The 25,275-nt window shown below is 38.8% G+C and overlaps 1 protein-coding gene and 1 long non-coding RNA gene across 3 annotated transcripts in view; one reads left to right on the top strand and one right to left on the bottom strand.

The window, feature by feature from the left end:
* LOC126647196 (uncharacterized) overlaps positions 1-2,005 on the top strand; it is a 95,196-nt gene extending 93,191 nt beyond the window's left edge. For both annotated transcript variants that reach the window (XR_007630526.1, XR_007630524.1), the window contains exon 2: positions 1,421-2,005. This is a non-coding gene — a long non-coding RNA (uncharacterized LOC126647196). The remainder of the gene's footprint in view (positions 1-1,420) is intronic.
* LOC126647092 (aspartyl/asparaginyl beta-hydroxylase-like) overlaps positions 1-8,435 on the bottom strand; it is a 724,697-nt gene extending 716,262 nt beyond the window's left edge. Inside the window, exon 1 of the mRNA XM_050329005.1 lies at positions 8,360-8,435. Within this exon, the coding sequence (XP_050184962.1) occupies positions 8,360-8,432 (73 nt within the window). The 5' untranslated portion in view covers positions 8,433-8,435. The remainder of the gene's footprint in view (positions 1-8,359) is intronic.
* Between the last annotated feature and the right edge of the window lie 16,840 nt (positions 8,436-25,275).

Below are 25,275 nucleotides of genomic sequence, written 5' to 3'. Positions count from 1 at the left end.
AGTAAAAATCTGAAAATAGTTCAAAATACTTTTTAGTGAAGGTTTTTAAGATGGAAAAAACATAATCATGTGTCTGATTATTCACATGAATTTACTATAATTTATTTATCCTTAGGTAGTATCTAGAAGCCTCCTTTAGGGTTGAGGGCCACATTGTGCTAGGCATTGTAAAAGCATGCAATATGACATAGTATCACCACTCACAACATCCTCAGGGGTTGGCCAATGCTGAGTGTGATGTGCAGTGTCTTTCACTGAAAGAAAAGAAAATGAAAAGAAAAAAAAAAAGAAAAAAAGAAAAGAAGAAAAAAAAAGAAATTAGTTCAATTTTAACGCGATCCTTTTAATCTCAGGGGAGTTACATTGCCTAAGTAGAACTTCATTCTCGGTCATTCTACCTGCATTATCTCTATGCCACATGTTACCACATGTGAAGCTCTGGGTTTTTAAACATGGGAGAAATAACAACTGGAGATAATTTCTCTATGATTCAAGACTTGCTCTTCCCAGTGCTCTGCCCAAAAGCACTCTCTTCCAGGGTTTTTTATAAGCCTTTCCAATCAAGGCCATGTTATTGGTAACATCTCTTGCTGATTTTACACAAGCTTTTTTTAATGGTTGTACATCTCTCCAGCTTTCCTTCTATTTTACATGCCCACATAACCTTTCTCAAATCTGACTCTGGTGTTATTGCATACTCCTCAAATACAGTTCCCTGCATGACCTTGGGAAATGACTCGCTCTGGTTCAGATACCTTAGATCATGCAACAATTTTAGTTATATTTAACCTGAATGAAAGATGGTTTTTTGATCCATCAGCTTCAAAACTGATGTGAATTGTAGTATTTGTGGGAAGTCCAAGTAACACCTACACTCTAGTCCAGCTAGACTTTCTTTTGTGAAAGTTTCCTTGACCTAATAAAAATAACCCCTTACATCTATCACTAGAGTGATCACTTCCAGTTTCTCTGAGGGAAGCAGTGATGATGCTATTAATGCCTTTGGTTAGATTTTCTTTCAGGCTAGGAGGAGAGAAGGTTCCCTGTTGCAATAAATTACTGGCAATTTCTAATATTTTTTCTCCTGGATTTTCTCTAGCTAAACTAATGGTGTTCAGGTTAGAAGGCCGAATGTAGTCAATATGGAACAAAAAAGAATTGGCAAGTTCCCTCAAAGGGTCTAGAGGAATGGATATAAGGGCAACAAAAGCAAAAGAAGATAACTAATGAGCTTTTACCTCCTTAGTTTAGGTATGAAAGTTATAATTTAAGATGATTAGATTTATCCTACTGGTATCAATGGGATGAGACATTTTGTCTTGTATATAGTGCATGGTAAGTATGACTTGAACTCAAGAATAAGTTTCCAAATACATGAGAGTTGATATTAATAACTAGTTTCTATTTTATGTTGTCATAGTGCCTAGAAGCCTTGGTTGCTGACCAGGAAACCTGTGGAAGGCACCAAACAGAAACAGAGACTATACCACAAGTGGAGACAGATCTACAAAGGATATAATGAAGATGAAGTTTAAAACTATGGACTTACACACTGGAATGGACATCTGTGAACAGACCTTTGAACCTGCTTGACATGGACAATGTTGTTTCACCCCCATTAGTAATGTTAATGCATGTTAAAACCATTGTACCCCAGTTGTAAATTCATATTTTATTCCCTTATAAGTTTTCCCTCATGAACTCTCCTCCCTGATTGGTTGTTCAGTCCCCTGTTATGATTGGTGAGATTTTGCCGCAGTAAGGCAGTCTCACCACACCCCCCAGATCATCCTATAGGTTAAAAGTTAATGTATTCCCTCTGTTACTCCCCTATTGGTTCTCCCCTTATGTCAATCACATACTCCTCCCAGTTTCTAGACCCTTCCTTCCTTAACCCTATATAAGTCCTGTTCGCCCTTTGTTCTGGGCAGCATCTTCCCGGCTCAGCGCCAGGAAGTGCCCTCACGCCTCCTGTACCATCAATAAACCTGCTGCAGACTGCGAACCCCCTGAGTGCTGTCAGTCCTTTCCCACTCGGGCTGCGGCAGAAACCAGTGAGAGAAACAGCAAAAAATTTGATCTCGCCGTGAAATCCTTAACAGCTAAGAGGTAACATGGGCCATAGGTTGTCAAAAAGGGGTGTGGGTGAGAGGGACATGGGAACAGAGTATTATAAAGACAGTAGTGGCACACTAGGCAACTATATCAGTCAGCGCAGCACATCTCCCAACTACATTTTATTTCAGTCTGGCAATAAAAGAGTGCTTAAAGGAGGGAAATCTATGAGGATTTTCTGTTTGTGCGAAGCACATTCCAAGCGCGTTAAAAAGAGGGAGAATCAGGCAAGAGAGAAAGCATGGAAACCTTTCAAAAATTTAATAATTTGGTGCTGAAGACCATCACCACATGTTGATTGGAAGAAACAGAGTATGCACTTTTATTGAATGAAAAATGACAGGGTGGCCAGGGCACAGGCTGTGAAAGACTTGAAAGGGAATGAACAAAGTCATGAATGACGCCGTAGAGAAAGGGGAACTGATGCAGGGATGAGGGGGAAAAAAGAAGAAAGAAAAGAAAGAAGGACACAGACTCTCTGTTACTGAAGACAGGATGAGATTGAGTAGCACAAATGAGCAAAGTGGGAGATGAAGTTGGCTGGCTGCAAAGTTAAAACTTGAGTGATGTCCATTAGGAAGTGTAATAACCTGTAGCATGTGGTGGAAAGATATTTAGCTGGACTTGGAGACATGAGAAAATGTGATACAGGCAGTAATCTTGTATCATCTGGCAGGTGGACTGGATGGCTGAGATCTTTTCCACCTCTTAATATCTCTGCTACTTGTACAATCTCTACTTTAAGGCCATGCATTTGTACTGTCAAAATGTGTAAGTATACACTGATTTGTCACAAGACAGTGTATCATAAAGAAACACATTAGAAAGCTTTGCATATGAGAGAAATTTCCAACGTGTTTGTGTGTTTATACACTCATATATGTATAATTGAATCCCTCTATTCTGCAAGAAGTAGATGTTTCCATTGTGTTCAAACCAGGTTTCATTTGCAATATTAATGTGAAATTTGAGATAAATCTAAAATACAATACTTTTTTGTGTGCTATGCTTTTAAAAGACAATTACTGTAAAAAATCATACCTGAAAAAAACATATTTGTTGGTATGTTTGCTTACAACTGCGTACTTATCAGACCTAAATCTCAGTTTCAAAGACTTGATCAGGTGAAAATATAAAGTGTGTTTATATTTTAAAATAAATGATATATGGAACTAATGAAGATAGCACTTCTTCTTCCATCTATACTGCAGATCCTTTATCTGTGGTGCAGATTTCTAATGCATAGTTTGTGTTCCACTAGTAACAGAGATCTGCTTTTTAGCTCATAGATGGCAATTCTGACTGAAGTCTTGTGATTTATTCAAACTTTAGGAGAGCTTACTTCCTGGGGGTGTACAACCACCACTGATGTAAATACGCTGCGTACAGATGGAAAAATGAATGGACGGCTGAGCACAGAGACTTGGGCACATACACATTCTTGATATTGCCTTAGATAGCAAGAGTGTGACTTCACTGAGCTATGTCTGATTTTTGTTGAGTACTAAGATAGAAACTTTTTTACTTGCATCACTCACACTGTACCATGTCACCACACTGGGAACTGCCTCTATAATGGCTTTCTAAATCTGGTATATTCGTAGTGATGTAACATTCAATAAATTACTATTCAAGTATGTTTCTGAACATCATATTTTTGATGGAAGATGGGGAAAATATATTGCATTAAAGCAGGTAATTGTTCAAGCTTCCCAAGTTGGGAAATGCATTACAGTAAGAGAGCAGTTGTTCCCTCCGAGAGAACAATGCACTACACTATGCAGTGGGTCACTGAGGAGGATTTTGATTACATGGAACTTTTAATTGAAAGAAAGCATTGATGACCAAGACCAATGGGCTTTAGCAAGACTGACTAATCCAAGCATCCCCTAGGTTCATTGTACATCAGTAGATAGCATAGTCTTGCTGTGCACAGGTTGAGCTATTATGGTTTTCTCAAGAATTTTTCTCCCCCAGCCAAAAAAATTTCATGGTTAACGGACTTGAAAGGGGATTTTCAGAGGGTACTGAGACTGAATTCTGTTTATTACAGAGAGGTTTTCAACCTACTTGGTGTTCATGAATATTTTTTAATATGTCTCACTAAAAAACAATTGAAAGGTACACCCAGTAAAAAAGATAACACAAATCAAGTATAAATACTGAATGAGGAGAGTACTGATGTCTTGCCACCATTTGATATAACCAGAGCATTTTAATTTATATGTTCACTGTATCATTCACTCTCGTGGTGCTCCTTGATATTTCAAGCATAGGTATTTGAACCACCAACATTTAATGGACCTGGCCTACTGTTTTGTATTGATCCACCTCACTCCAAGTCAGTGGTGATGTTCTTTGCTCCCTCCCTGTAAAATGAAAAGAAATCAAATCAAAGTGTCCTAAACTTGTTGATTCAAAGCCATTTCATCTATCAGTACAGAGAAATTCTATCAGTATAGAAAAATAGGTTAACAGTCTTTTTCACAGTCTTTCTTCTGCAAACTGAATTGAAATGACCTGGCTTAAAGTAACCTGGATCTGAGTCATAAAAGCAATATGCTTCCACAGTGGAAAATCCAGAATTTATCACTCATGTATATTTCATCTGCACTTGGCTTTATTATTCTTAACTGCTAAAATATAAGAACTCATGGCACTGCTAGGATCTCTGAGAACTGTTTGGTGAGTAAATTTGTGGTAAGGCAAATTCAGGACTTAGGAACTGAATTTTTGGTACCCTCTAATTTAGAAAGAATGTGGCGTCTGAAGGAAAGAAATGTTATCCTTTTTCTTTCCTGTATTTCTGTTTGCTGCATAGTTTAAGCTCTATCTTTACTCCTTCTCCTTTCATAGGAAAAAAAGCATTTTCTTAGTCTGAAGGAGAATCTTCTGAAACTCTAAAGTCCTTTGGATCTTCCACACTTATGGGGAGATATTGAGCTATCATGATAGCAGCCTGTCCCATGAGAGGTTGTTTACCTGATCTTTTCTGCTTGGCTAGGGCAGTAAATTCATAAAGAGTCTCAGTCCTTATCTAGTTCAGGATTTTCATCTGTATACTCGTTTCACTTAATAATCCTACTGTTCTCTTTGAGATACTGCTTAAACACTAATTTTAGTAGGGGAAAAAAGGAATTGTAGCATTCCACTATCAACTATTTTTGACAAACTTGTAGGTTGCCATAATTCTCAAGGTTAAACATCTTGAAACATTTGAGTAGGAATGTTACTGAAAAATAATTTTATTTGAATTACAAACTGAATCTATCTGGACACGATGAGAAGTCTGACAAAAACACTAGTCCTTTTAAGAGAGAGGAAACTAAGACACAAGAACTAAGCTTTGCCTAAGATTGCTTATTTCTACCTATTGTTACAGGAATATTTAAAACATATTTTTGAATTGTGTATGTAGTGTATTTAATATGCAATTCGGAGTAAGTCTGGAATTAGAGTAGTGTGCTAGCAATTGAAAAAGCTCTTCTCAGAAGTCAAAATAAGCTGAAGAAAAAAAAATCAGAGCACACTGTAGTAAAAGTTGGACCCCAGTCAGTGCCAGACTGCCAACTGTTAATAAATTATGTCTTTGGTCTGTCATATTTGAGATGTTGAACTAGAATGTCAGTAAGAGTGTTCATATGCTGCTATTTGATTACAAAGACTCATTATTAAAGGTAGGTTGTCTATTAAAAAGTTTCTTCTCTTCCTGTCTTAGTTCGTGCTTAACCTAATGGATGTATGTCTTTCAACACAGTTGTCCTGGACCATTAGCATGAATAAGCTAGTTTCTCTGTAAACTTGTGGTGGCCAAGAATTGTAGGAAGTAACTAGAAGAAGTGGTGAAACTTATTTCAGCACATATTGAAAGAATATTTTGTCTTTTATAACCCAGATGTAGCTGCATTATTAAGCTCTTTGGTATTCTTGTGAGAATTCAAAGATACATCTACTGGTTTAATCAGAGAGCAGCAAATATATAGAGGAAAATCACAAAATAATTTTTCTACTTGTTGATGCAGAGAAAATCTTTGCTTCTATAATCTTTTTAAAGAAATTTTTGCCATGCAGATGGTGTGGCCAAAGAGAGGACAGAGATTTTTATCAGTATAGTTTTCAGCACCATAATGCAATCAGAAAATAGTCAAGAATTAAATCAGTGTCTTTCCATATAGTTACCACAAGAAAGGACCATGAGAAAACATTAGTCAGAAGAGACTGAGCCATAAAGTCGACCTGAAAGTTGAATAGAAATCGAAATAAAAGTTTTAAAAGTTTCCAGATGTAGTTATGATTAGTGTCACTAAACATGTGGAGCTATTCCTAATGTTGCTTCTGTTTCAAGTAAGAATTTTCAAGGTCTCAGTTTTCTGATTCTCCATGTAAAATTATGCTTGCATATATGCTCTGAGGAAAATTAGGATATTCATGTGTATATGTTTTAAGTTGTTCTCTGTCTAGAGTCTTGTATCGAGTCTCCTGGAAGATGAAGCTGGCATCTCTTGAGTACTGATAGTTCTTATCCCACACAGCAAAGTTTTCTCCTTTCCCTCTGTGTCTTTCAGCAGCAGTTTGGACCACCAGCGCTCAGTTTTAGGTACAACTCTCTTCCTGACAACTCTGTGCTGTTTCACATGAGCTCCTAATGGCTATTCATCACTCTTAGTGGATGAAATCTCCAGTTGTCATGCCTTGTGCTTGTAGACAGCAAAAAAAAAAAATCAACCATCTGAAGTGACCAGTCAATCTGCAAGGGCCAAAGTTAGATGATAAAGAAAAAAAAAAAAAGAGGAGCATTTTATTAGCAAAAATTTACTAGGAAAAATATTGTAATATACTTTCATAAAGCAATAAGACAAGAACCACAACATCACTACCATGTATCTGCAATAATAGCTGGCCTAAGAAGAAAATGCTTTGGAATTAAAGGTGTGGTTTGAAAGTCTCAGTAGGTGTGCCTCATGATTCAGAAAACCATTCTACAGGAAAATGAAATTTAGTAAATATTCCTATAATACCATAGGACTAGTGGACTGCCTTATCTCTAAGCCAAAGTGGGGAAAAGTGTTATATTCACCAACTCGCAGGAGCTGATACCATGGGACTCTTGCAGCATAATCTGGTATAATATGCTTCTTCCAACACTGGCTAAATTTAAGGCACTGACTACCCTCTATGTTTCTGTATCCTGATCCATTTTACTTGAATAAGTTGATCAGCTCTTATTTCTGAGCTTGAGGTGATCTTGACAATAGAGTTTTATTTATTGGTAAATAACATTCTTTGAAAAGGTGGTTTATGGTAAAATTGCTTTTAAGAGTATGAGGAGGGACTGATATTTATGGAACCTAACCACTCTTAATGATTCTCTGGCTTTCATGGAGATAGAAAGTCAGTGTCTGGGCCTTGCTTTCATGTTTGGAATGAACATTCCTTGAAAGAGATACTGACTTTCAAGTGAGTTTTGTCTTTCATAGTTTTCAGCATTTTTCTTTGAGAATAAGTTACCTCGTGTTAGACTTGCACCTGAAATACCAATTAAACCATGCACACATGTCAAACCATAGCTTTTTGCTTGTCCTTAAGTATGAGAGGACTTTTAGCTTTGGATAAGTCATTTTTAAAATTTTCCTAGAATAGAGTAAAAACTAATCCATATCTTTAGGGCAAGTACAGTCAAATAAATAAACTCTATCAATATTCAGTATACCTTTAGACTTGTTTTAAAGGAATTAGGTTTTCCATATCCCTTGCAATTTATAGTTGATATTATCCATAAACCTATGGTGTTACATCACAAAATACACCTTGGGTTTCTTATAATTCTGACATAGTGTCCACTTTTTAATCTTCCCACAATGTTTGAATCTTAAAAGTGATGAAAAAGAAGCACATCCCTGTGTGACAATGTCTGATGTAAAGTACAGCATGTTTTGTGCTGCAGCCATGTCCTTAAAAATTTATCATATACTGTCCCACCAGGAGATGCCTGATTACTGGGACAATAGCTTCATTTTTATGGAGCCCCTGGTGGTCCAGTGGTAAAGGCGCCGCGCTATCACCGCGGAGACCCGGGTTCGATTCCCGGTCAGGGCCACTCCCGGGCAGGTGGGGCTCGTTAGCCCTTAAAGGCAACCCACCTACGTCCTAAGGACCTCGCTGCCACCGTCCAAGCTCGCTTGGCCCCGGCAGATGAACCTTAGGATTAAAGGGTGGGCTCAGTTCCGCGCACACTGTGTCTCACCTAAAAAAATCCAATGCGCAGGCTGGAAGGTGGAAAGACCTTCCCCGGATCTTCGCTCGCGAAGACTGGCCATTATTATTAGCTTCATTTTTAAGCATCCCCTTTGGCAGCCAAGGAAAGGACAGCCAACTAACTGACAGCAGCACAGCATTTAAGTCATGGCTCTGCTGCAGAATTGAATTTAGAAGAGAAGGAATGACTAGCTATTGAACTGCAGTGGAGAAATGATTTGTGCTGCCTGCTGTTATATAAAGTCTACTATGCACAATAAGTGCTGTTTAGTTCCCCTGAATTTAAGGTTTACAACTCTCCGCAATGTTGGTGGAACATAATGTACTGGCAAGTTTATTCTTTCTTATAGCTTGGGCAATTATTTGGCATTGATTTTCTTAAAGTTTTGTCTTGCATGTCAGCTTTTTGTTGGCAAACTTTGCAGAAGAGTTTGAGCGAGTCAGTAAGATGTGAGAATACAGATGAGATCAGTACTTGGCTCATGCTTTCCTTTTACGAGACAGAAATATTAAAAATGGAGTTTTCAACCCTCCTCTCTAGACACACACCCACAGATGGAGGGATGGACCTGTATTTGATTTGATTTTGTTCCCTGATAAATCTCACACTTCTTAATATTTCCATCTACTCTGCTTATAATAATCAAAATACTCTGAATTGGCTCCACATGATGGGATTGCTTTCTCATTTGCATTTTTTAAGCAGTGACTCTGCACTGATTCAAAGCCAGTTGACCAGTTATGCTGAAGTGATATAATAGTGTTGGTTATGCTGAATTAAAACAACAAAGCCTAATTATCCATGATTTAGCTGAGTACTTTATGAGGTATTTTCAACCATATAAAAAAAGGTATAAAGTACCACTGTCCAGATTTGGTTGCAGTTTCCCGCCTCTTTGCACACGTAATGTGCAAGGCTGTGATGAATCTATTGCTTTCACATTGTTTTATTTTGTGATGACTGTAATTGAAGTCATTTGCTGGTAATCCTGTTGTCTAATGAAAACAATTCAGGAAGTGCTATTTACGATATTATGCACATCAAGAACATGTTTTTGTTAAATTGACCTAAAATAGAAAATAAAGATCACCCCCTTAAATTCTGATAACGTTATTCTTACTAGATATTCTAATTCATAGGCAGGTAGGAAGAATACTTCCATGGCCTTTTGTAATGCATTAAGAACTATTTCTAAGAAGTAAAAAATACTCTAAGTGAGCATTTTTGTCTTCTCTTAGATATGTGTTGCCCTCTTTATAAGTTCATCTTTAAAACTAGGGTGTTTAAATTTAGACACATGACACATAAAGCTATTTTTAATGTAGTGTTTAAAGTTGACAGACATACAGACACCTGAATTTTAGGCACTACATTTGAGAATTCTTCTATCTATAGATACACAATAACTCCTGACGGATATTAAGGGAGTTGTACCTGGGCTTATCAAGAGAACCACACTGCCCTTCTTTATTGTGGTCCAATCTTGACTTCTCAGGTGAATTCAGAAAGCCTAGGTTCAACATGCTTTTTGTAATGAGCCTAGTGGGCAAAGTAATATGATTTGAACTCACAGGGGGCATTCCTGACAGAGTTCAAACCTCTTATAGTGTCTTCAATAAGACCTTTATTTTAAGTCAATCGGAAAATTGAACAGATCACATGAAAGGTGGGCTTTATAGTTCAGTATATGCGTGTGTTACACCAAACAGAGGCCCAGGGAGAAGAAGAGAGAAGCACCTGCTCTCCTGGGGAGGGAATTTCAAACACTTACTCATGAATATAGTCCATTCCTGTAACGACACTTACCTCAGTGCATAACAATTGTCATACGAATATGACTGCAGAGATGACCCAGTTTCTTATTTTAACGTAATTTCATTGGATATTTGGGGCTGTGTCATACTAAAGGTCCTTTCAGCTGGGTCAGCCTCTGAGCTGACAGGGGGTATATGTGAATGCCCTGTAGAAAGACCTATTTGCAAGTCACCTCCTTACAAACTCCCAATAGGATGGCCAGGCGAGATGGTACCGGTAGCTCACAAAGCAACTTTGCAGTAAGAGGTCATATAAAGTGCTTACTGCTTTCTAATTGCCTGAGTTTGGTCTTGACCTCCATGTGAATCACCTTGTACAGCTATGTCTGCCTCCTTCTGTGCTTCTGGCATGACCTTAGCAGCTTTGTTATTGTGTGGTCTTGCAGTTATATAGTGTTAATCCACTGAGAAACTGGAGACAACAAAAATGATCAGGATGAGACATCTTGACCCATTAGGAGCTGGACTTGAGACCAGTTTTAAGATGACTTCGTTCAAGTTAATGAGTTAGGACCAAACCTCAAAACTCAAATGACTTGACCTCCCTCTGTGGCTTATGCCAGAGTCACATAGAAGAGGCTTGTGACCTATTTACATGACACAGAAAGAGTAAAGAGTATAGCAAGTTCTTTCAGAATTCAAAAAACAGAACCAGGAGATGGTGACAGGTAATTGAGCCTCTTTCACAAAACATTTTCTCTTGTGGAAACGTTTGTGGATTTTTCCTTGCCTCTCCCTTTCTCTGTGTATAGGATGTTCCTCAGAGAGGTGGTAAAGATAAGGTACATCCTTAGAGGGATGGAAAAAATTTTCAGAGTTTTCAGAGCATAAAAAGTACTCAAATCCCATAGCTTCTCTGTAGAAAACAGTTGTGCAATTCTCTTGGTATATTTGGAAAGCCTGTCTGTCTACTTTTAGCAACAGTCTCATAGCTTTCCAGTGTAGATTTTTTCTTTAACAAGCCTAATTTATAGTCTTATCTCAGTGTTTCCAAAAAGACCAATTTCTGGTTGAAAAGTGTGGTGCAAAGATCAGACTGAACATTCATTTATCATTAATAAATTTAGATTAGGAGGGGAGAAAAATTCTAGTAGTCTTCCAAATAGCATACCTCACTCAAGAAATGTAAATTGCTTTAAGATAGGTTTTAGAAAGTTTATGAAAGAAATTATGTAGTCATGCAGACAACTGAAAAACAAGAACAAATATAAACAAAATCCCAAGTGTGTGACTTATTTGGGTCCAAGACGACACTTCACTGACATTGGTGAATGACTAGCAAATTATTATTAGCAAAGCAGATTTGATTTCATTTTCATATTATCCAGGTATTTTGTATATTGTTTTGCGTTAAAGATCTATAATATATAGAGCTAGATTTGTTCTTATTCCCCTTTGTCTACTGAAAAGATATGCCTAAAAGTCAATTCACAGGTAAGTATGGAATTGAGAGATTTATGCATTTTTTCTCCCAGTGATTTTCTTCATTCTGACCTTTTACTTGCTAGCAATTTGACCTATTGTTTCTTCAGGGCATTGTAGATCTTCCAGGCATCACAGATCTGCGGATCTTTTTTATCTAGCACCATTCAAATTGCCAGATATGCTTTTATTACCTCTCTGTGTACAGTCCCATTGAACTAAGCCATATTTGTCTTTTATTATCTTGTCTTTTCCCTGCTCATTATAGGGTAAATCCAAGTTTGTGAGGAAACAACTATTCTCTTCACACTGGCAAGACATGACCTTGCTGTTTATAGCTGATCCAGTTTTGGTGAAATCACTTCATATCAACACTGAGGGAGCTGTAGTTGCTTATGAAATCTAGCAAGTGTTTTAATTGGATGGATACCACCATTAACACAGAAAGAGGATAATTTTCAAATTTTTGTGTTTGAGTTATTAAAGAGGGTATATAAGGAAAAATCCCAGTGATAATCGTGAGATAATCATCTCATTTATATGCCTCAACACCAATCCTTTACCTCTCTGATGATAGTAGTGGATCAAGGGTTGGACTTGATGATCTCAGAGCTCTTTTTCAACCCGTCCAATTCCATCTTAATTCCACAACCATCTTAAGAGCTGCATAAAGGTCAGCTGCACAGTTTAAAGGTCATATTTACTGCTGACATCCCTTTGAGACAATAAAAACAAACAAGCAAAACCCAAAATTTTCAGCAACTTATCCGTTGTTTAAATAATAATAACTGTCTTCTATGCGAGACATAAATACATGCACATTTGTGTGTACTGTGCCTGAGTACACCTCTGTGTGCCAATTGCTTAGTGCTTTGGTCCTTTGCAGCTGGTGTGTAATGGACAATGTCTCACGTTTCTATTAAATTCTAATCCTGGACTTCTGATGAAAAATCGTCAGAGAGAGCACTAGAGAAAGAGCCATAAGCTATATTTCATCCAACTCATGGACTTCTACCAGGTTGTAAATTCTTGTCACTAACAACCACTTTTTTCTTGTCTAAATACATTGCATAGTATGAGCACAGTGTGTTATTCAAATAGAGACTAAAGACCAACAGTCAGCATTGGTATTCTGCTACACCATTTTGCTGCAGGTGTTCTTCTGATGCATGACTGCACAAGCAAAACACATTCCTCAGGATTTACAGTGGTCTGCTGCCTCAATTGCACAGCACTGGTGCAGGCTTAGTCCCAGCTCGGGTGGCTCAGATGCTGCTGGGGAAAGGAAGGAGTCTGGTGGTCACCTACCTTTGGTGGATTTGAGGTCTGCTCTGCCCTTCCCATACATGATTTGATGGCACAGGTGGGGAGGCAGAGTATGGCAGTGTGGGAGCCTGGAAAATGGAGGCAGGCTACCAAAAGGCATCCTCTGAGCTGTCAGTCTCCAAGACGGACAGGAAGGATAGTTAACCTCTGCCTGAGTAGAGTGCCAGTTCCATATCCAACTCAGTGAAAACTACGTTTAGTATTGTAGGCACTTGCAGATCCTGCTGCCCCAACAGCATTGTCAGTGTAGGGGCTACCATTTCATGCACATCCTGGCAGTGTCTTCAGATGACATTTCAAAAGGTCATAGAATAGGTTGGGTTGGAAGGGACCGCCCTGTCATGGCCAAGGACACTGTCCACTAGGCCAGGTTTCTCAAGAGCACCATCCAACACGGCCTTGAACGCTTCCAGGGGTGGGACACCCACAACTTCTCTGGTCAACCTGTTGCAATGTTTCACCTCCCTCATAGGGACAAATTTCTTCCTAATATATAATCCAAACCTACCCCGTTTCAGTTTAAAACCATTGCCCCTTGTCCTATCACTACATACATTGAAAAAGACCCTCTCTAGCTCTCTTGTAGGCCTCCTTTGGGTACTAGAAGGTTGCTCTAAGGTCTTTCCTCTTCTCCTCTTCCTGTTCTCCTGGAGAACAACCCCATCTCAACCTTCCCTCATAGGAGAGGTGTTCCAGACCTCTGATTGTCTTTGGGGCCATCCCCTGCACTCATTCCAACAGGTCCCCATCCTTATGTTGGAGGCCCCACAGCTGGATGCAGCACTCCATGTGGGGTCTCACTGGAGCAGAATCACCTCCCTTGAAACCCTCAACATGAATCACACACGCTGAGTTTATTTTTGCTACAATGCAAGTGTGCCCGGGCACTCTGGGCACTGTGGTCTCCCTCAGGAGCAGTAAGGACCCCCCAGGGCAGCAGAGCAGGCCCTGGCAGCTCATCCCATTTCATCCCAGCCAGGGACAGGGCAGTAGGAGGGGACCAGGAGGCCCAGCCCTGGATATGAGGCACCTCCATGGGGATAGGCTGAGGGAGAGGATGTTGGTCTGTGTGTGGGGATCAGGATCACGCCCAGTGAGGATAACCAGGATCAGAAATGCCCATGATGTGAAGACAGGGCCATGAGAATGTGGAAGGTGCACACAAGCTAAAGTATCCATAGATGTGCCCCCTGTTACTGTTTGGGGATGTGTGTGATAAATCAGGCTCATCAAAACCCTTCACAAAACTGCCTTGGGGTGCGGGGCAGGGATTTCCCTGGGGGTTTGATAGCTGCAATTTTGACACTGGACTCTTGTTGCAGATGGTTGACTGGCTGCCAAGGGCCCTGACAAGAGCTCTGTCCCACTTTAGGAATAAAATGTGACACTTGAAGCTCTGAGACCTCCCAGATATCCCATGCCTTGATACTGGGTGTGAAACAAATTTATGTGGAGAATAAAGATCCACCTATGGTAAATACCATATCCTACTTGCCATTACCTTAATTCCTGTATTTCTGTTTAAATTGTTCTTGCAGATGGGAATAAATAGATAAAATAATTTTCTTTTGTTTGCAATGATGTACTTGAAATGTGTGTCATTGCAATGTAAGGAAGGACAGTGAAACAGCTATAGTAATATCAGATAAAGTAATACAAAAGTAAACATACATCTTTTTAAGAGAAAAGGTCATTATAGATTTCTTTATTTTTCAAAAAAAAAGAATTGAAGTTATTTCTCATTTCCTTCAAACCACTGTGACCCCTTTATTCCTCTCACTGAATTTTAGCCCATTATAGATTTACTCTGATTGTCTTTTGTGGCTATGCTGCATTCATCCAAGCTATTAATTTTATTCTTTGTAAAGCAAGATAGAAACAGAGCTTTCATGTCCTTCTGGCGTTCTTAAACTCAATCATATTTAAGATGCATAATTATGCTGTTTTAGGAACTCAGTGTTCCACTGTTCTCCGCATTCTGAGCTACCTCTGCCAAAGTACCCATGTATGAAAATATAAGAAGGATTTAAAAAGTTAGTAAGGTTCTAAAACAAAAACAAAAGGGAGAAATGTGGAATTTCAAAGCAAAGAGAAGCAGAGGGACATTCATACACATTTTCTCTAACCTGAGTTCTTACATATAAGCATTTTGTCATCACTTTGTCTTTGTAACAGTGAGCTTGTGACATTACTCGGAAAATATAAAAATGAATAATCTTGTGGTAAGGCACAGTCTATAAAATTTTACTTTTGTTTGGGTCAGAAAAGTTATTTCTATTTTGTTCTTGTTTAAATGCTTTTTTCTTTGGCACTTTTTTCCCCTTTTAACAAACAATCTCTACCGCTGCTCCCATCTAGGCTAATAATCTGAAATGAATAATTTATTCCAAGAATTAGATAGCAACGTCTTTACAAGCAAACTGCTATTTCCTTAAACTAACCTTTTGCATATATTTATTAAACTGAAATAATTCTGAGTTTTTTATTCTCTGATGTCATGGTGAACACTTGATGTCTGTCATGCATTGCTTAACTACTGGTGTTCAACTCCATCTCATGATACTCTTTTTGTATCCCTGGCTGAGCATACAAAACCATTCCAACCCAAATACTTGCCTGAGCAAATTAAAAATGTAAGAGAACATATATACTCTTCTATGCAGTGTTGAAATTAAGTTTCTGTGAGCAGCTGTACCAGCAAAGACCTTAAGTGCTTTATCAAACCTTGCCAATACAGCCCAGTGTACAAGGAGTGAATGTGCAGAAGGTGTGAAGGATGGACAGAATAAACTAAGCCAGTCCGCCAATAAATACCCCTGTATAATGTCTGCACGTTTCATTCCGCTCTGCTTTCTCACACATGCTCAGTGGAGAAGCTGGGAAATTAACTGTCATCATCTCTGCAAGCCTGGCTTTGCCTGAGAAGGGAAAACACCAAAGCCACTGAGCAAGCTTTCCTCACTTTTTCTGTTTAAATCAATCTTTAATTAAATGCATTTTGAAGGAAAAAAAAAATCCTTACATCCCTGGACTGAATGTCTGACCACTATTAGGAATGTGCTTGCAAATGTCAAATTCTTTAAAAGTACCCACCACAAAAAACAGTCAAAGAGGAAATCCTGGCAGTGCAGGTTGGGTGCTGAACTCAGTGGGCTATAATTTCTCTAAAGTTTGTCTAGTCAGAGCCCTAATTATCTTGTTTGGGAAAGATTTTTGTATTTGTGTTTAAAGTCAGAGTGTAGTCATATCTCTTTTAAAATTTCAGCCCTTCAGATTCTTTCATCTGACAAATCATCTACTGAAGGCAGAGAGGACAGGATGTCCTGAGCTGGGGGCGCAGTCCTCTGACAGGCTGCTCTGGCTCCAGGGAAGTCAGAGGGCAGGAATAGTCCTCTTAACTTTGATGTGTTTTGGATGTGGTTGGTCATGTTTACATTTATTGAACCAAATCATTTCTTGTGGCATGGATGATCAAATTATTGGTGATCAGCAATCAGGCTGCATGAGGTGAACTAAGGACACACTTTGTCCTGACCCATTTAAAGGAGTGCCAACATTGCCGCACAAGATTGATTTATTAAAGCAGGGGAAAAATACAGTCTCTTTAAAACTGGTATGTCTATTTCTAAATTCCTAGCAGCAGTATAGCAAGCTGCGAAGAGATGGTAGGACTGTTGCTGCAGGATATGTAAGCCGCAATAAAAAGAACATATCAGTAATTTCGCAAAATAGCTGAGATCATTCAGCCTATAAACTGTATTTTTGAGAGGTAATTTAAACTGCCTGTAAATAAAAGAGTCAAGCAATCACTATTATCTCCCTAGAAAAATATATGTTTAAGCAAATAGTGAAGGTGCACTTCAATCTGTTTTTTGCACAATCTTTAATGATGAAACATTTGTCCTTTTCTATAAAAGTGATGCAATGCATTATTTTTCACACACATCCCTGCCCGTTCTTGTTTTTACTTATTTTCCTTAGGTAAGGAAAACCCCTCGATATAAAGACATTAAAGGTTGACATAGAAGCTTTCTTGATGTCACAGATGTTAATGTCATAAATTCAGCAGCTTCCCTTGTCTACTTAAAGTCATATATAGAAACTGAGTAAGATACTTGCCTGTCTGTCTTCCTCCAAATGATCTATACAGAAAATCACCTATTTTACATCTTTTGAAATGCTTTGTTTTTATTCCTTCATGCTTACCATGATTCTTTTCTCTCCATATCAGAATTCCATTATTTATTTCTTCTCTGGGGCGATGCTAATACTAATTCATAAAATGAATTAAGACAAATAATGCTCTGAAATGCAACAACAAATAAAATTTTTTTAAAAACATATTGCAACTCCCTTAGAAACAGTATAGTGCCTGGTTTTATATTCAAGAACTGATATAACAGTTTTCTTTGCAATGGTGTTTTTGTGGTGTTTTTTTTTTTTTTTTGACAATGTTTGAGCAGCCTAAAGATCAGATTACTGAAAGAGAAATATCTAGACCAAAAAAATTTCATACCCGTCACTAGCAATAACTATAAATAAACTTTCACATATACATATCCTTATGCCAGATTTTCCTGTGCATTCTTTAAAAGAATACTCCCTATGTAGCTGATTTTTGAAATGTCTTTTAAATTAAATTTTGGGGAATTGAACTGTAGAAATTTATCTCACTCTTTACATTTTACAAAATAATTCCCCCCTCCTCGCCCCTCCGAGAGTTCTCAGTTAAATTTAGCCATATTTTGACAGTTAGACAGTGTTGCAGGGGGAATGTTGTGGGGTCCTTTTTTGGGAACATGGAGTTCTCTACATTTCAGTTGAAGTAGGAATATTTCCAGTCTATTTTATACAAAGTTCATTGTAGGAATTCTGCATTAACGCTCCTCCCCAGGATCTGAACTGCAGCTTTACAGCTCACTGCAGATCCTGTTATTTGGTGGGCTTTGTCACTGTATCAGTTAAAGCAAAAAGAAAGGACAATTATATTCTGAATCGTCTTGCCTGTTTTCTTGTTCTTAGTCTTCTTCACAAAAGAAAAAGTAAACATTGTCTTTGTCGAATGATAAATGAGGCACAATTGGTGACTTGTGTGTTTGTCAACATAAGCAAGATCAAATGATTGCTCAGCAGGAAGAAGCCACAGGAAATCCAATGATTTTTGACTAATTAGCAAAATAATAATAATGTCTGCCTAATGATTACCTTGTACTGGGTTGTGGCCTTTTATCAGGCAGTTGCAGACTACTGCTTTGAAGGGAACCAATGGTTTTCTTTGAAACTGGTGTCATGGACTTGGAGGATTTGTGACAAATCTTCTGAGACTTATTACTCTTTTGTGTAGTTGCTATAATTGGGAAGAAAAATGAACCTGCTTCTAAATGTTTAAAGAGGAAAGTACTTTCTCTCCAGTTTTTATTTGGAAAGATTTTTAAACTAGTTGAAATGTGTGTGCATAAATGTGTGTTATAATTTTCAGAAAGATGAATGAATCTTAAGGTCAGTTAAAATGGATTCATCTATGTTGTTTTCACATCATAATAGCAAGAATAAAAAAAGCGAAGTGAAGGAGAAGACCAACAGTTTCCAGCTTGTAGTTTGTATTTTGGATTCCCTTCACATGGGTTTTCAGGATTCTACTGGAGAAACTGTCTGCTCATGGCTTGGAAGGATGCACCTTTTCCTGGGTGAAATCTGGCTGGATAGCCGGACCCAGAGAGTGGTGGTGAGTGGAGTTACATCCTTCCAAGGGCAAGTTGGCAACCAATCACAAGTGGTGTTCCCTGGGGCTCAGTCTTGGGTCTAGTCCTGTTTAATATTTTTATCAGTGATCTGGACAATGAGATTGAGTGCACCCTCAGCCAGTTTGCAGATGACACCAAGTCAGGTAGGACTGTGATCTACTGGAGGGCTGGAAGGCTCTACAGAGGGATCTGGACAAGCTAGATCGATGGGCCAAGACTAATTTTATGAGATTCTACAAGGCCAAATGCAGGTCCTGCACTTGGGTCACAATAACCCTGTTCAATGCTACGAGCCTGAGGTAGAGTGGCTGGAAAGCTGCCCAGTCAAAAAGGACCTTGGGGTTCTGGTTCACAGCCGGCTAAACATGAGCCAACAGTGTTCCCAGATAGCTAAGAAGGCCAATGGCATCCTGGCCTGTATCAGAAGCAGTGTGGGCAGCAGGACAAGGGCAGTGATCTCCCCCTGTACCTACTGATGAGGCTTCACCTCCAATTCTATGTATCATTCTGGGCCCCTGAGTACAAGAAAGGCACTGAGGTGCTGAAGCATGTCTGGAGAAGGGCAACGAAGCTGGGGAAGGAGCTGGAGTGTTATGAGGAGCAGCTGAGGGACCTGCAGTTGTTCAGCCTGGAGAAAAGGAGGCTGGGAGGAGACCTTATCTCTCTTTACAACTATCTGAAAGGAGGCTGGAGCAGGGTAGGGGTCAGTCTCTTCTCACAAGTAGTAAGAAATAAGACAAGCAGAAATGGCCTCAAGTTGCATCAGGTGAGATTTAGGCTGGATATTAGGAAAATTGCTTCACTGAAGTGGCTGCCACATATTGAAACAGGCTGCCCAGGAAAATGGTGGTGATCATCCCTGGAGGTATTTAAAGACATGTAGATGTAGCACTTGGGGACATGGCTTAGTGATGAACTTTACAGTGTTAGATTAATGGTTGCACTTGATGATCTTGAACATCTTTTCCAACCTAAATGATTCCGTAATTCTACTTTGCATATATTTGCTTGCAGGATTAATCATGACTAAATTGCTAAACTCAACAATTCTTCCAGAGCTGCAAACACCAAGGGCAGACTATGCTTTGGGAAATATGGGCCACAATCTTTCCTCCTTAACCAATTCATTGGTAAAGCAACAATGCCACTGATTCAACACCCTGTGGTTGCCATACAATTAATGCCCTTCTTACCCTGGCCACTGACAGCATGGCCCATTGCATTCTGCAAATGGCAGGCACTGTCTCAGTGCATTATGGATGCAATCTGGCTCCCTTTGAAAAACATGTTCACCACACAACCAGTAGAAATCAGCTTTAATCTGGCAAAGTTACGTCAAGAAATTCCAAATACTGAGTCAACTGTGGAGTGTGGTACAGGTCAGACCTGAGCATGATTAGCAGAAGACTGTGGAACCAAGAGTAAAATGCCTTTCTTAATTACTGCTGCCAGTTTCATTCTCAGCATACAAAAACTTCAACTCCTAAAGCACAGATACTGAATCCTTTTTTTAGTCTTCTAAATAAAATTACCTGATTTGAGAAGTGTTGAATAGCTGCAGCTCATACTGGAGTCATTTGGCCTCAATAAATAAATTAAAGCTCAGAAATCTGTAAGCTGATGCTAACTGACCTGTATGTTGGAGACAGAATTCATGGGCAGTTGCTACACCAAGACTGACTACAGCCATGGGTATCTGTCTCTCATTGTCAGGAGCACTAAAAATCTCTAGATTAGTTAAATACAGCCCTAAGGGTGAATAATGGAAAAGACATAGATATTGAATGGAAAAAGTCAGATCAGTACAGTTCATCAGTAATTCCAACTACTAGGTGAGTTCAGAAAAGGATGTCATTTTAAGGCCTAAGTTGACAGGTCCTCGTGTTCCGTTTATTATTTTCTATTTTGTTTGCCATTATTTGGCCAGATTCAGGTCTTCCACTAATGCGTGGGAACAAAGAGAAGCTCCGAAAGTCGTTTCCCATCTCTGAGGAGATACAACCTTGTAGCATTGTTTGACATGGCATTGCTTTTTGGATGATGTTTACTGCTTCTGCTGCTAGAGGAGAGCTGGGTATGCACACTGACAAGCTGTAGGCATGTGGTTCAATATTCAGCTCATATTATTAGTGTTGCAATTTTGGGAAGAGATCTTCTCCAGCTGAAGTGTTTGGATTAATGTGGGTAAGGAAAAAAAAATCACAATAATGTTTACTACTTATTATCTGCTCTCTCTTTCAGAGAAGAGGTACTTCACTGACTTTGGTCTGTGCCTTGACACAAGGAGTCACATCCATTTCCATCCTGCCAGGGCATTCTGTCTTCAGACTGAGAGGAGGACATGATCCTTCAGGTGTCACCAGTGGAGGCAACGGACAACACAGTGTCCTTAGCACCATGGAGTGCTGGTCATTTCAGATGGCTGCAAGAGCATGGATGATGGAAGCAAACTATCTCAGAGCATAAAATCTAGTCACCAGTTCCACACAGGGCTCTCAAAATGTGACAGAAATGGTTGAAGTGAAAAATAGTTCTACAACCTGAAACAGAAGCACTGCATAATGTGGTGTCCTGGCCTCTCCTTCCCTCCCTCTTTTCCTAGCTCTGTTTGCTGGGTAGGAGCCATTAAAGCTAAAGGGGAAAGGCATTGTTGAATTCCATTGCTATGCCAGCCTGAGCAGCTTCTCAATTATCCAGGTGCCTTTACAGGTCTTTTCCATGAAGGTAAGATTTTGTTTGTGAGACATTGTCCATAACAGTGAAAACTTTATCAGATAAGTTTTCTTCCTTCTACATTCACAAAGAGGAGTTTACAGGTAGGGGAAAGGCAGGTAAGGTGATATCTCTGACATGCTGCCTCTTCCACTGGAGCCAGTGAAATATGTCACCCACAGAGGGCAGGGAGGGCCTGCAGGTCTGTGCAGAACATGCAGGGACAAGTCAGAGAGTACCTGGTGAGCTGGCACTTCACACCACTTTCTCATTGGTTTCAGATGAACCAAATCATGAAGCACATCTCTGCAGAGAGGTGCCTGAGGGAGCAATGTATCTCAAAGAGAGAACAACTTGAGTAAAGGTGATATGCTGGATATTTTCTGCTCATCTATTGTTAGATTAAAAAAGACACTGAAAAGTTTATCTCACTGAATTGTGTTGCACCTGTGGATGGGTGCAAAGTTATTTCGCAGTTATAGGCTGAGAAAATACGTTGTATTCATATAAGACATTAATAGAACAAATTTTAAATGTTGAATTCTGATGGCCCTGAGCTATTTTTTCCTTCCTTGTATTTATTTAATCTTATTCCACAAGTTAGAAATATATGATTGATGTCCTGCAAATGAGCTATGACTTGACATTACTTATTTATCTTATTTAAAATTTTATTAAGTTGAATAACCCTACTGAGGTGACAGTCTTATTTCAGAGGAGACCTGAATGAAATAGGAGTGAAAATTCCACACAAATTTCCGTAAATTTTGATACATGCAAACACCAGCATTAAATTTTAACAATTGTGTATCCACAGGCTTTTAAAATGCTGCTAGCATTTCCTTTAAAATAATTAGGTCATGTTGCATGAATTACAGTTCTGCATCACTGTTACATATTTTTCTTCTGTCAAAGATAATTTCAATCCTGCCTGGTATATGATTTCTTCCTTAGACTGCACTTGCTTCTTTCTGATCCAGATGTGCAACCAGGTATTCAGGTACAACATGTAAAATCACAGACTGTGCAGCAATAGGCACGTGTTGATTTTTTAAGACTCTTCATCCCATGTGTTTGATGTATAAAACACTTGATATGCACCTACTGTGGCTGCAGTGTCTTCCTGTTGGAGCCCTGCTCTGTTCTTAACTCCTTATTGTGTAACCACTCACTTTAATATTATCCATAGAACTGGGCCCTTATCTGGCAAAGGTGGAAGCAGGTATTTCTTTTTCCAGTGAAACTATTCAAATCTGTAAAATTTAGCACATGAAGAAAGACTGAAACTGTAAATAATCAGCCTTTCCAGGCAGAGAGTTGTTATGTATTGTATTTGTACAGTAAACAGCCTGCCTGTTCTTTGTGGTTGAATACAATGCAATATTGTGTACACATAGAGTCATAGTTATAGCTTGAATTACTAACCTTCATTCCACTTAAAGAAGGGAAAGTTCACATTTTCAGATACAAATCACAAGCGTTAAAGTTCTAAATCAATATTTAAAATCATCTGTTGTTTTTCTATTGTTGTTCTGCAACTCTGGCAGCTCATGGAAACTTCTTTCACAGTGTTCTTAGAAAGGCCTTCTTTGCTTTTGAAATTGTCTCTCATTTTTTCCCAGGTGCTCATGGAAGATAGCATAGGGTAAAGGCAAGCCTGAAAAGTGTACACTCTTCAAGAAAAATGTGTTTGACCTAGCTTTCTGCTCTTCATTTCACTGCCAGTATTTGGAGGTGCTGCATTGGTTTTGACAGCATTGACACTAGTCTGTCTGAGACAAGACTCTGCATCATTGCCTTGCATATTCATGGACAAAAGCATGGATCCCTATATTCAATTAAATACTGATACCCTTTTTTCTGCTTCAAAAGGCAATAACAAAATAGTGGCACAAAAGAATCCCCCAGTCCAACATACTCTGTGCTTAAAATGTATTATTAAAAATCTCAGAAACCAAATGACCACATGACATTTTAGTTCAAGAAGGATGTCCACAAGTGTTTGTTTAATAACAAGGCAAGATTACAGAATTTGGCTCACAGTCATGGGAAAAAATAAAAATCAATACTACATGATGTAATGCAAACCAAAATCACTATCATTAAGGGAAACAGCCTTCTTTAAAATATTAAAACAGTTTCTGGAAGACTAGACAAGGCAAGAAACCACTACACTTTGTTAATATGAGCTTTTCAGATTACAGATTTTGTCTGTTGCCTGGAAAGCTAATCTTTTAATGGAAGCTTTGGTTTCATTTTTACAATGGAAAGCTTGTTAAAGAAATTAAGTTTTTGTTAGCATTTAGAAGTGAAGGTTATATTTATAAGCTTGAATTATTTCTAACGTTGCTCTAATGTATTATTTTGTTATTGTTTATGTACTTTGAATATCATAAGTAAAACTTTACCCTCTTGCAATGTGTGTCTCTCTCTTCAGTCTGGTAGGCAAGCATCTATCCCAATTTATCTCTACCTTTCCATCTCTGCAAAGTTTCAGTCTGATCTGAATGAAGCTCTTTGGGGTAGAAATCACAATGACCTTTATGTTTCTGGCTTACAAGACAATAAGATCGTATATGTTTTCTCTCCCCAAAAACGCCCTTGAAGTCTCCTGATACTTTGAATATTGCTTGCTCTCTTGGATGTACACTGCCTTTGGAAAAGTTTCTCCCAGTAGGAAAGGTCCAGCTAGGATCATGGTTGTCATGCCCCCCTCTGCTCCTCCAAAAGAAGTCCTTGGCTTGCTGATGTCATCAGTCTTCTAGAACTTGATATAGCCTGTGATTTATAACCTATGAGCTGCTTGACTGAAATTTGTGCCAGTGTTTAAAAATAAAGCCATATGCTCCCCATCATTATTTAGATGGATGCAAGCAGTGTAAGGAAGAGAAGATTGTAAATCTATGGAAAGGCACATGATACCTCTATAAATCAGTGAGATTCTGTGGCAGACTCCCAAAACTGTTACTTCCTGGTACCTTCCCTGTAATAATTTGTTACCTTTAATATTAGAAATGTGGATACCAGGATACTTGTGGCTGATTCAAAATACCAAATGTATTCAGTGGACAAATTCCAGCAGCACTAAGATTCTGGTGCTTTAGAACACCATTAATTAAATCTCACAGCATCTCGGGGAAGGAGGAGGCAGTATCTTCAGTTAGCACATGGGAAACAGCCAGAAAAAGGTGAGTGGCACTCCACCGCTAAAGTCAACAAACAGCACTCGTGTCTGAGCTTTGCTATTGGTGTCAAGTTGCTAGACTTGCCATCCTCTTAAAGGGACAGCCTTTGATTGCCTACCGCTTCATTTTCTTCTAAACATTTCTTCTGTACGGGCTCTAAAACTTCTGACAAAAGGACTACATAGCACCAGCTATATATCCCCACACAAAGTCAAATTCAGTTTTGTAGGTGTACATCTGGAGTAACTCTCCTGATATTAATACAATTCATGCAACTCACCAAGGTATAAGTAAGAGCTGTGTGCAGGCCAGTTTATTAACATAAAATGTCAGAAGTGGACAATGGCCATTGAGATACACCTTTTTTTCAAATACCTTGTGCTTTGTAATTTGCAAAGGACACAAATGCCAGTTCACACTGATATAGTTTTTTGCCCAAAGCAAAGGCAGTCTTTTCAAGGACAATGGCTTCAATTCTCTTCTCTGTGTATAAAGGCATAACCAGACATTTCCTATTAAGAGGAAAAGGAATTATGCAGACTGAATATCCTATGCACCAACATTAAAATTTCTAACTGATGAGAAGAACGATGGGTGTGCTTCTATTTGTAACACAAAATGATCAGAACAAAAGTCAAAGCTGTAATGCATTCACTTACTTAAAAATGTGTATTGTTATACAAGGCAATTAAAGAGTTTCA

Source organism: Myiozetetes cayanensis, unplaced genomic scaffold, assembly GCF_022539395.1.
Source record: "Myiozetetes cayanensis isolate MyiCay16 unplaced genomic scaffold, myiCay2020 scf1, whole genome shotgun sequence".
Taxonomy (NCBI): domain Eukaryota; kingdom Metazoa; phylum Chordata; class Aves; order Passeriformes; family Tyrannidae; genus Myiozetetes; species Myiozetetes cayanensis.
This window is presented reverse-complemented; position numbering and strand designations above follow the sequence as displayed.